Source organism: Aplysia californica, unplaced genomic scaffold (genome assembly GCF_000002075.1).
Source record: "Aplysia californica isolate F4 #8 unplaced genomic scaffold, AplCal3.0 scaffold00300, whole genome shotgun sequence".
Taxonomy (NCBI): Eukaryota; Metazoa; Mollusca; class Gastropoda; order Aplysiida; family Aplysiidae; genus Aplysia; species Aplysia californica.
In genome coordinates this window covers 392718-405701 of record NW_004797570.1, presented here as the reverse complement: position 1 = coordinate 405701, position 12984 = coordinate 392718, and the positions used below count along the sequence as shown (strand labels likewise).

The 12984-nt window shown below is 39.9% G+C and overlaps 1 protein-coding gene across 1 annotated transcript; it reads right to left on the bottom strand.

The window, feature by feature from the left end:
- Positions 1-3535: 3535 nt before the first annotated feature.
- Positions 3536-12926, bottom strand: LOC101854878 (U6 snRNA-associated Sm-like protein LSm2). The gene is made up of 4 exons (XM_005101824.3): positions 12834-12926; positions 7601-7668; positions 7186-7276; positions 3536-5519 (listed from the first exon to the last, which is right to left on the bottom strand). Exons 1-4 carry the CDS (start codon positions 12834-12836, stop codon positions 5391-5393), a joined length of 291 nt encoding a protein of 96 aa, XP_005101881.1. The 5' UTR covers positions 12837-12926; the 3' UTR covers positions 3536-5390.
- Positions 12927-12984: the final 58 nt, after the last annotated feature.

Below are 12984 nucleotides of genomic sequence, written 5' to 3'. Positions count from 1 at the left end.
CAACGCTACATCATACAGTCAAACCTCGTTATAACAAACCCCGTCAAACTGCCAGCCGCGATTACCGCCAGGCTTTGCCAAAGTCTGTACGAAAAGGAACGCCTATATATAGTACAACATGTGTTAATAGCATTTACACGCACGGCACACGGCACTCACTCGGATTGGTTGCTGGAAATTGATAGCCTCTTTCCCACCCAAGTCTTTCCGAGCTCTGCTTAATTTAAGCATTTGTTGCCGACTTGCTCGTGATTTGTGCTGATTCTATCTTTAAAATGCTACATTATTTTAAGGCTTTGCCCAATATGAAATTTTCAAGTCTCCCGCAGAAACTTCAAAGGAACTGCGCTGCCTCGGCCAAGCGGCTAAATATCTGGCGTTGCCAGATAGCTGCCCCACGACCAAATGGCTGGCTGGGGTCCATGAGGCTTTTTTGTGAGGACTCACAATACAACGTGGAATGTCTAAGGCGACCCCAAGACTGACTAGTGTCGAATTAAAAGAATGTGTTTAAAGGGTGTTTGACGCAAAAAATATACTATTGCCTAACTCCGACCCGCAGACATTTTTTGTATGAATTTACATAAGTTTCATCTGGAGCTGTACGTGTAAACGGTTGATGCACATTTCCCGTGCATGGCAGATCTAAAGGAGTCAAAATTGGCCATAATAATAGTTTGTCTCTAGTCTCTACCACTAGTTAAGATGGCGATTGGTGCTATCCCATTATACCACCAGCTCTGATGTACCAACTTCATGCTCGACTGAGAAAAACGTCTGTTTGCAGGTTGAAAAGCATATATTATTATGCAGCTATCCATATTTTAGAAACAAGTATTTCTGGGCTCATCAATATTTCTTGGCCGGCTGAATTTAGTCTGCTGATGAAAAATGGTGAAATGGTAAAATGTTTATCATCCCTATCAATCAACACTATTAGCTTATTTAAGAGGCGGGACCTCCAAGTTTTAAAGTCCATATATATACGAGGACACAACGTCAGACCGCGCTGAGGCTCGGATTCCTGAACCCGCAATCTCTTGATTATGGGTCCGATAGCCTACCAACCCCATGGCTACCGTCGCTACGAATTTAATCTGGTGCATTAAGATAGTTTATTACTAGAGCAGAACATGACTACAGCGGCACCCTCATCCCTACAGCGGGACCTTACCGGAATCCCCGTTTTTCTTCCTATGTAAACTCAATTACTTATGCATGAATATAGCGGGACAAGAAAAGTTCTGAACTCTGATACAGCGGGAGAGATCGAGCTATCTCTAGCGGGGAGGGGTGGGGGGTTGTAGGCGGGCTCCAATCAGGCAGTCAGCGTTGTGATTGGCTAGCCCAGTGATGATTGAGGTGGGGCAGGCGGTAGGCCTAAAGAGAGATGGTGCGGAGAGAGAGGTGGTGAGGAGAGACGCACTGGGGGGAGCACTCCAAACGTAATGTAGATAATAGCCCTAGCCCTAGACTAGGCTAAAAGGTAAAAGAAGAGGAGAGCGTGTAGTGTGCGATTCCTGATTCATTGAATTGCGATCGTTGATGCTCAAGTATACACTTCACCAGTTCTACAATAGGCCTAACGGTACGATAGACAGCACAAGCAACAAGCCAAGGAATATGTGGCTTCCAACGAAGACTACAGGAAATGCTTTTCACTCGATTTAAATGCCGAGATAATCAACGAAGTTGACAAAAAAAGGAAGATTAATCTAAAGCGCAAATTTTTTTAATATGTGGAAGGGATGTAATCATGTGGATTTTAAAGAACATTTTCAGTAATTTCCCCTTTGCATTCCTATAGCGGGAACTCGACAACACAAGATTTTTCTTCAGGAACCAAAAGTCCTGCTATAGCCGTGTTCTGCTGTACATACATGTATGTATAAAAGTTGAGTAAAGCGGAGCACATCAACAGGTCAACCGCCATTTTGAGCAGGGGAAAAAAGAAAAATTAATAAACAAAAACAACAGAGAGAAAAAAAGATACAGGGCATCCTCTGGTAGGTTAAGGACCCCTGGTCAAACAGAGAAACACTTACAAAAAAGAAATAATATCCATACAAAGTTCTATAAGCTCTTTCTTGTCAAATTGTTTATTGGAAGAATAAACAGTTTGCACCAAAAAAAAATAACAATAAAAAAAAGTTTGAGTAATAACATGAAGAACATTGTTCCATTCCTGTACATGAACATATTAATGTTATGAATAAATCATAAGGTAGTCTAGCATTTTATTTTGTTGACAGCTGGGATGGTACATCATGTGAACAAGATAAGGATGAATCAATTTCCAAAAGTTCTATAAGCTCTTTCTTGTCAAATTGTTTATTGGGAGAATAAACAGTTTGCACTAAAAAATAAAAAAAACAATTAAAAAAGTTTGAGTAATAACATGAAGAACATTGTTCCATTCCTGTACATGAACATATTAATATTATGAATAAATCATAAGGTAGTCTAGCATTTTGTTTTGTTGGGATGGTACATCATGTGAACAAGATAAGGATGAATCAATTTCCAAAAATGAGTGTGTGTGTGGGGTGGGGGGGGGGGGGGGGGGAGGGCAGGAGGGAGATGAAATAATAATAACAGATTCATGTGAAATCATCATGTTCACTTGTCGAATGCAATATAGTGGGCCACTCTGAATAGAAAGGAAGTGTTTGTTTTTCTTAAAAACAATTACAGTTCACTCACAAACTATGGCAAAAAACAATGAGAGAAAGTGCTTTTGTAAAGCATACAAATACATGGACAATGTAGTTAAAGTTAAAGTGTCATTAACCCCTTCATTGCCTTATGACATACAAAGTACATCTTGAAAAATACATAATTTTTCGCTTTGTGCCGTACCACGGATGTCACGGAAGTTGGCAAAATTTGCCATTTTTGATCTCCTTTAAAGACATGTTTGCCATGCAGTCCTGGCATTGAGAAGGATAGGACTGACGTGGTGCTAGCATGTCGTAAGAGGCGACTAAATGGTGAACCAGGTAGAGACTCCCGAAACAGAGTTATCCTCCCTCCAGGCCAGGGGATAAGTCATGAGGCTAACAACCTCTCTCGTTAAAAGAACCTGTTACAGAAACACATACAAGCAAAAGCCTAATGGTTGGTTGTGGATCATCTCCGAATGGACAGTTTATGATGCGAGGCAGTGAAAGCCAAAAGGAAGATGCTGGGCAGAAACTTCCCCCACCATCTAAGTCTGTTCGGATTGAATCGTGGAACATTAGGACCCTTTATGACAGTCACTGCAGTGGAGCCCATAGGGAACACAAGGCAGGGGTAGGCCACGGGAAACATGGAGGAGATGTGTGGAAAAGGAAATGAGAGGGATGAAACTCACTTTCGTGGAACGAGCTTGGAAGGATGGCCCAGGGCAGAGATAAATGGAAGGAGCTTGTATGTGGCCTATACCCTGCCACGAGTGGAAGGCATTGATGATGATAAGACATGTATTACTATATGTGAGGCATTGTGGTGAAATCAGGCGCTCGTCAAAATACTGAAATAGAAGAAACTGGCATTTTTCTGCTGGTTAGACCATTTTTATTGAATTTTTGTTTTTTGGCTCAACATCTATTAAAAAACACATTTCTGTGTGGATTCTACTGACAAACTTTTACAGGGGCAAAAATTGTAAATTTTCAGTTTTCAAGGACTCTCAATCTATGGAAGTCACCAAACTTTGGCAGCCATTTTCTCTCTAATTTTACATCTGAACCTGGCGACCCCCACTTCCTTCAATCACAAATATCTTGACTTCTATTCCAGATAAAAAGATATTTTTTCATTCAAAGCAAGGCAAGTGAACAGGCTTTAAGTTGATACCGGTACCAATAACTCCATAAGCCCAAAAATTGACGAGTGCCTGATTCCACCGCATCGTGACACATGTGTCACACTAATCATCTGGCTACAATTCTTCTGTATGCAGATTAAGCCACAAGCACAAGATGGATTTGTATTTGAGGATTAAAAATGCCTATATTTGTACCAAATTTGCTTGTGTTACTTTATAAGTAGGCTTGCAAGAAATATATAAACACAGATCTAATCTTGCAGACAAAAAAAGCGTGCTTTCACAAAACATAAACACTAAAATGATAGAAAAAGAAAGGTAAAATATTTCACATTTTGACTTAATTTTTCAAGTTGTTTGAAACAATAATGATATTGGGGAATATGAGGATGAAGAAGGTGATGAAGACTCAGGTTCCAAATATGTCATGAGTGGGCCAGATCCAGACCGCCAGTCCACTGACACTGAGACCGATGAGACCACTGTCCTGGCTAAAGAGCATAGCTGAAACTTAAGGTTGACAGTAGAAATGCACACCCCCTGACAATGAAAGGATTTTTCAGTTTAATTGTATTAAGGTTACACTACTCTCGCAACTGCATAAGGTCATATGAACGCCAAGGGGTGGATGTCAACAGACAGAGAAGTTCAGACAGGGAATCAGGCTTACTCTGCTTACCTCTCTAGCCACAACAGCACAAAGTCTGCTTCAACTATCAAGGCACCCCAGAACTAGCAGTTCACAAGAGAGTGACAAACACAAAAGAAGTAAAGGAAAAGTGACGATAGTAAGGATGAGGGAAGAAAAAGCAGCAATGAAAGGGTTAACTGAGCCAAGTCCCTTACTGATGTATAATCCAACAGTGAAAGGGAGAAAGTGTCTCAAAACTACAAAGGCCCAATTCATTAAACTTCGACAGGTGCATTTTTTCCCCCTCTGCCGATCAATAAACTCTGTGTTTTAAAAAAACTGTTGAGAAAATACAAAACTAACTGGATAGGTATAGACTCTCCAGGAGTTTCAGCAGCAAGTCAACAGCCTTTCTCCAGCTTAGTAGTCAACTCCTCCAGTTCTAGCAAAAGTAGCATGTGGTTTTGGTATCTCGTATTTCAGGACAATCTTTCACTTATCAGAACTATTAGTGTTACTCTATCAAAGACTATGTCACATCAAAGATGAGACTGTAATCATAATCAAAATTAGGTAGGACCCTTACAGAAACCAAAAATATGATTATTATATCTCGCTTGATGTTGTAGGACATATTACTGAACCTGTTGTCAACTTTCCACTCACAGCTCAATCAATCCCCACAACTTTCTTAAAAAACAACAACAGGTAACAAATCAATGCATGTAACTTGTACATCAAATTTCACATGATGACTCTCATTCTCAAATGTGATACTGATACAGGTGAACTATGAGTCAGATTTGCTGACAAATTCAACATAAACAATTAGCTAAACTGGCAGTACTCCTTTCTCTCATCACCATTTTTCAACAGTACCTTTCACATGCATTCTCTGGCACTTCACACAGACTCACTCACAAACACACCAATCAATAGCCCTGGTATCTATCTTTGTTTATTCTGAGCAGCCTCCTTCCTTGTGGCATCCTGTAACAGCTGTGTATCACACTCATCTGCTGGCAACTGCACATAACGGACCACTGACCCTCGGATGAAACACGTCTTCACTGACAGCTGCCAAAAGACAACACAATTGCATCATTGATTTATAAAAAGTTATTTGTACATATGCACATGGATTATTATACAGTGTAAACAAAGGGGCTTTAAATTTAAACAACCCGTGGAGGAGCTCAAACAACTATTATTTAAGCCAAGAAAAAGCATCCAAATTTATCTGCAAACCACTCAACCACATCTTCCCCTTACCAACAGCATGCTTTATCTAGAGAAATATTTTCAGCAAAGATGAAAGCATTTCACATAAAAAAGGATCATGACCTTTACCAAAAAGAGGCTGTACAAAAAGTACAATATAACAAAAATGGCCTTTGTAAACATACAAGAAAACTTCCAGTGGAAGTGTGCCAACTGCTCACCTTCCTCGTGCAACAGGTGGCTCACGGGCCACAACCCAGTCCACAATGCCAGTTAATATGGCTCTTACTAATCCTTTTCATTTTTAAACCCCAGTCTAGCATCTGGTTTGTCGCAGTCGCAATTTTTGGCATTTTTTTGAGTCCGCGAATCGCAGCCGTGATTTTTGCATTTTTCAACCAACAAAACAAAACAACAACAAAAAGAACACAGCTGGAGAATAAAAAGTAGAAAAAAGGGGAAATAATTAAATAATGAAAATATTAAAAAAGAAACCGAACTTCTTTACTTTTACTTTTAGAAAGAGAGCTTATAATTCACTTCAGTTTCACTTCGTCTCTTTCTCACTTGTTGACACCACGTTGATTTGTTATTTTCATGTTAAGAATATGTTATAATTATAAGTGCACTACATACTATTTATATTGCTGTTTCTCTTTTATTATTCCCTCGTTGTTGTGTTTTAATTTGCTGGTGTATTAATTTTTGTTGCTGTTATTGTTCGGATGTGTTGCTTTTTTATTTTTTGTGTTTATATAGCGTAATGTCATTTAATTTGAAGTTGTTCCAACCTTTTTTTACATGTAAATGTGTTATGTTAAGAGCATGTCTCCACCAAATCCGAAAACTGATACTGGCAGGCCCCTTGGTATGATTCATAATTTACATGTAATATCCTGTACTTTTTTCTTGAATTACGTACGTTTAGGGTTAAAACAGCCAATCTTCGGATAGGTGGACACACACCCTTATTTGTTAATTTTTGTGGTTGTTTATGTGCTGTTTTAATTTTGAATTCATTCTGTTGTGAAACCTTTGTTTTTCACGTTTTTACACTCTGTGTGGCTAAAATGATATTCTGGATGCTTAGAATAAAGCACAAGAAATTCTAGCGCTATAAATTAAGTTACCTTTATCAACATATTGCTATAGATACGTCGTCACAGAGAATTAAAAGCTTGAAAATTAATGGCAACTTTTGCCATTTTTTGTGGTCACTTTTCGATAAAAAATGGCAACAAACGCAAACGCTAGCCCAATGCACAAGTTGTCATAAAAATACATATCATGACAGTGTGTGGCCCTAACTGTTGTTCCAAAGTTCAAAGCTCACCAGTTAAAATGAGAAGCGTTGCACACTCCTGCTCTCAACAGAAGGCAATTGATTCAGAAATATCTCAATAATTTCAGAGGAACTCCGAGCTTAGAACATTATCTGTCAGTCAGGCCTATTGCTACTATCATGTTTGCCCTGTCCTCCCCATTAAAAAAAAATCTATGTTCAAGTCAAAACAACACTCACCATATGTGGATACTTCTCTGGATCTGTGACACTGATATCTGTTAACTTGATGTTGAGGAACTGATCCACAGAGTGCAAAGTCCCACAGATGCTGTGTAGACAAACAAAAAATGACTTATTATCAAATATTCTGTAGAAGACTATTGTTATCTCATGATAAGCCGTTTGAAAAGGAAGAATGAAAATATCATATATATGTATATTAGATATATATATATATATATATATATATATATATATGTGCACAGCATGCCAAATGACTTAATGATATTACATTGAAACTAAACATAAGCATAATATCTACATTATTAGAACAGTAAAAAAAAAACCACACATGCAAAGAGTGAAAAAGTCAGCCAAAGTTGTCTACGTCACCACACAGAAGTATGGCAGCCTAAAAAAAAAAGGAACTTACCAGAGATCATTTTTTAACTCCACAACCACTTCTTTGCCAACAAGAGATTTGAAGAAGGAATAAAAAAGCTGAAATGGAAAATCAAAAGCACGATGTAAACTTTATAATAAAAGCAGTTTGTAACGAAAATGAATATTTTTCCGCCCACAAGCCACTTGTCCTGCCAACACATCATCTTTTTACTTGTGAATGCAGATGCACTTCATGAAAAGGGAGTGAAAGAAAAATAGCCTCCAGGTTTGACTGTACACTGTAGTTATACACCTGATTGTGGAGGAATATTTCACATGATCTGAAAGATCTGGCGGGTTTCAGAGGCAGGGATAGAAACTGATCAGTCCAAAATTTACTGACAGTCAGAGAAAGAGAGTGAGAGAAAGAAAGAGAATGACAGAGAGAGAGAGGGAGAGAGAGAGAGAGAGGGAGAGAGAGAGAGAGAGAGAGAGAGAGAGAGAGAGAGAGAGAGAGAGAGAGAGAGAGAGAGAGAGAGAGAGAGAAGGTGGGGGGGGGGGGAGAATGGGAGATAGAGAAAGATAAGGCATCATAAGGAGACAGGAACAGAGAGAGAAAGAGAGAAAAATAAGGAGACAGGAACAGAGAGAGAAAGAAAGTGTGAGAGAGAAGCACTTTCTGAGAAGAGAAAGGAGACAGGACGTCGGGTCCCACTTACGGAAAATGACAGAGAAAATCAAAATTACTGTAATTTTATTGAAAATATCCATCCCTGGAGAGGGGTATGCTGTCACAAACAATAAGGCCTACATCTTAAAATATATTTTTTAAAAATGTTTTGAAAAATTACGACGAAATCACAACTTCGTTCCCTACATCTGTCTCATGTAATTCAGTGTATGTGTGTCTGAATCAACATACAGACCAGCTTTTACTTTTTTGAATTTATATTTTCATCAAACACTCACACATGGATACAAATCAAAACAGAACACTTTGAATTTTTATATTTGTTGTTGTTGTGAATTTCATTCTATCTGTCACTTCTCTGGAAATTTTTCGAAAAATCAAATTCCTTCCAATTTTGAAACAATCATAAGAATTTAAGTATTAGACCTAGAGAACTTAATTTTTTTGCAATAGATTAAGTTTGAAAGTAACTTTACTGTGTCAAAAAAATTATTATAATAGGATAATTCTGAGAGTTGTGGTGGCGTTTTGAAATACCCTAAAAAATGCCAGTACCATAGCTGCCACAAACACCCCCCCCCCCCCCCCCAAGGCATTAAGTTGACAAACAAACATTTGAGTCAATTTGACACAGTTTGGAATTGGTGACTAAAAATCCAGAGTTTGTTGCCAGCTGGGGTCTTATAAAAAGATTTCTTTCACTTTAAACTTGTACATCGATGTAGAGTGCGCGCAGTATTGGATCAAGGAGGCAACACCTTTGCCGCTGTACTGAGCACTCCTGTACAATTGCGGTCCTGTTCGCACTTAACTTGGTAGTGCCCCTGTAGTGTGTAGATCTACACTGAATTAAAATTTATAGCCTAGGCTATCTAATCTACATCTAGATATCTAAATATGTGTAAATCTAGATTACATCTAGAGATAGATTATATCTAGATTCACTTCCACAGCCACAATAGCCATCATGTAAACAAACGGGACCGCAATTGTACAAGAGTGCCGCGGGCCGCGATTTCTTTATCACACCAAACGCAAAGTGCAGCAAGCGCTTGTTCAATTTACTAATGAACTTTTCAAGTCGCGGCTGCTTCTTTCTCATTCCAGCTCCTTTTATTTTTGCATTCTGCATCAATTTCTCTCGAATTTCCGCTGTTTTCAATGACAACTCAGCGCGCCAACGTCTCGATGCCCAATCGACACTTTGTTGCTCCACAATAAACAAAGTGAAACTAGCGCTAGGCCTAGAAGAACGGAAATAAAAAGCTACGGGCGGACATGCGTCATGCACAAGCTGCGTTTTCGTCTCTCTCCTGGTTCGGTGTTTTCCGCGTGTGAAAAAAAAAAGTATCGCAATTTGCGACCGAGAGCGGTCCAGTGGAGGAAGGGGGAAAGTAGCGGGAAAAGCTAGATAAAGCGGAGTTTCCGCTATTTAGCGGGAAAGTGGCAGCTATGCAGTACTCAGCGTTAGTGACTGGTGAAAGGGGCCAGTAGTTAGAGAGTTAAAGTCAAGTTTTGTGTAAAAAGGATAAAAATGAACAGAAAAAGCGCTATCTATTCCATCCTTAAGCATAACATAAGAGTTATAATATTGAACTACGCAATTAATTGCGCCTTGGTTTGTGGGGAAATGCTGGTCTTGAACTATGGATGAAACAAAAACAATGTAGGTCCAGGACATACCCTATCACCACACTGCAATGCAACTTGTTTCTCACACTGCTATTATAACAAACATTCGGATTCAATGAAACTGAGGCTCATCCTCGACAACTTCCTTAAATCCGATTTTCACTGCCAAGAAAAGAGAGAGTCACAGCCTGCCAACTCGGATTAAAACTGATGCTGTACACTACATAAATTGAGAAGAAGAAGAAGACTAGGAGTAGACCTACGTACGTCCTGCCACTGTGACTGACAACAAAGAGGGAATCCCCCAACGACTTCAAACAAGATGGCTGTTACTATAAATATCGGCTAATATAGCGTACTCCTGACATTCCTTAATAACCTAAAATAATTAGCACTTTTTCAGTAGTTCCAACCCCGCTTATTTGGACCTAGATCTAGATTTAGATATCTTATTAGACTACAGGCTCTATGTTTGATGCGCGGCGTGCAGGATACCGAGATATCAAACTTAGAACTGCAAAGGCCTGCAAAATATCAAATTATGGTAAAATGCGCCCCTCCATATTTTTATTAGCTTTCTACTTTGCCCCCCCCCCCCCCCCCCCGAAACCTCCCTAGATCTATAGTTGGGGCCAAAACCGGCAAATAGGGTGGAAACATCTACCGAAAAAGCGCCCTCTAATTCTAATTAATACTATCCGCTTGTGTAGTAGTAGGTTACACGCTGAGTGACGCCGGCGTGCGCCGGAAACGTCCAATGTAGTCGGTTAGCCTACTGATAAGACTCTCAACTTGGCACAGACGCAGGACAGGAAGGAATTTATTTTTATATTATTTTATTTAACCCTCGTACTGCGGGGGCCGAGTTTATCTCGCCTTCGTTCTGGCTCCGCGTCAGTGTAGCCCCTGACTCTGCGCACGCACACTGCACATCATCTTACGTGAAATTCGGGTCCCGAGTCGGATCCCCATTCACGCAGGTCACGTGTGTATGCGTCAGTCTGCTTGAGTTTGTGTGCGTTTGTGGCCTTCTTCTAGAACCGCCGGCATTGGTTCGTAATCGAGGTATACGTCTCATTCAAAACACGCCAAGTTGGTAGCTCTAGATGTTCGTCCAATGAAATTATAGAAGAAATTGACCCACTTCTTAGACATGAGGAGCTCGAAAGTATAGTCAGGAAACAAGACTTTCATTTTTCTATGCAAAATCTTTCAAAAATGAGCTCGATTTTGTATGAAATGATACTACCTGATAAAAAAGAAGCTTGTTTGATAGTTTTGAATACCATTATGCAGGTACAAAGAACAATTTGAGTGCAAAACATTCAGAAATTGACCTAGATCTCGATCTAGATTATATCCCCTTTCCATACCTGCCAACATTGCCTGGGCCCAAATCTGTAGTTGGACGCAAATTTTTGTCCAAAAATCTGTAGTTGACCTAAAAAAATCTGTAGTAAGGCTATATTACCTCTTGTCGCATGTATACATATTTTGGGACCCTTATATTAATATTTTATTTTGACCCACTCCTTAGACATGAGGACCTCGAAAGTATAGTCAGGAAACAAGACTTTCATTTTTCTATGCAAAATCTTTCAAATGAGCTTGATTTTGTATGAAATGATACTACCTGATAAAAAAGAAGCTTGTTTGATAGTTTTGAATACCATTTTATGCAGGTACAAAGAACAATTTGAGTGCAAAACATTCCCCTGGTGTTGCCTTCACCTCCCCCCCCCTCCCCCGAGTGTATCTTTAAAAAAAATAATCCTCCCCCATTCTGGAGACCTATACTACGCAGCGCTCAGACTTTGAATGAACTTTGGTGACCCCTACAAGTGCCCGTGCTCACAATGTGATGGAACGCGCAAGTTCATTGACCGGTCACAATGGCGAACCCGACAAGACGCTTGTATAACTATTATAACTTTCTTTTCTTTTCTTTTTTTTTTCACAAGTGACAGCACAGCACAAATATTGATTTATTTTCAAGGCGACACAGCGTTTGCCATGCACAGTCTGCATGTTGTTACAATAAATGTTGCGTTATCAAACTACTACCAGCAAATTTCTGGGTGGTAACGAAAGTGAAAGTATATCTTGATTATCCCGATCAAACGTCGGTATCACACCCGCTTGCCACCATAGCCGCCTGTCTGCGTGAACAAACATACTCTCGAGGGAGCCGAATGAATCACAATCGCGACCGGCAAAAATGAACTTTCGGGCGTTATCGGATTTGGTTTTCAAATATTTGATAACTTTCTCAAATTCCCGGGGCCTGGCAGTCACCCTGCTGAATCCCGAAGTCGGTGGCTTCATCTCAAAATCGGTGGATCGGTAGTTTGACCCTAAAGTCGGTGATCTACCGATTTTTTCTGTAGGGTTGGCAGGTATGCCTTTCGAACCTCAGGTCATTCATAACAACAAGAGCGTCTAGACTAGACTAAAGGATTTATTCGAATGGGCGTAACTACTCGTAATGTCTTATCAATTTGTGAGAAGGGGTTATTCATGTGTTTGTAACAAATTATAAATAGAAAGCTATGAATGATAGAGCGTTATTTTCATCATTGATTAACACACTCCTATGGTATTCACGGCGAAAACACACGTTTCGTTCCCGGCGCGCGCACTCAACTGTGCACCAACTGCCAACAGTACACACTGAGTGACCCCGGCAGCCTGCCCGGCATGTCCGACGTAATCGGTTGCTGATAAGATTCACATCTCAGCACAGACGCAGGACAAAAGTTAAGAAACAGTCAGACAGAGACAGAGTGTTGAGAGACTCACTGAGAGAGAGTGAGGAGAGAGTGAGAGGGTGAGAGAGAGAAATGTAGCCACTACTCTTCTATGGAACTCAATTCATCCGAAGTGGAAACACAGAACCATCACAATATATGGTCAAAAGAGGGCAAACCAAAGCAAAAGCTACTTTCTCTCGGCAAATTACCATTTTTGATCTTTGTGTTCCGAAAAACTCAACGTTTGTTTAGTGTTTGGAAAAGAAAGTTACATGAGTAGGCCTAGCACTTTTCCGCTTCCGGGCCGGGAGTTCCGTCCGAAGTGGTATTCGCTTAGTTCTCTAAATTCTAAAGGTCTAG

Bases quoted from the DNA above. Each gene is read 5' to 3' on its own strand.
- LOC101854878 (XM_005101824.3), bottom strand. The intron at 7,277-7,600 runs GTAAGTTCCTTT...TTGTCTACACAG, and splicing joins GAGTTAAAAAATGATCTCTG to CATCTGTGGGACTTTGCACT. The intron at 5,520-7,185 runs GTGAGTGTTGTT...GTCTTTTGGCAG, and splicing joins CAGAGAAGTATCCACATATG to CTGTCAGTGAAGACGTGTTT.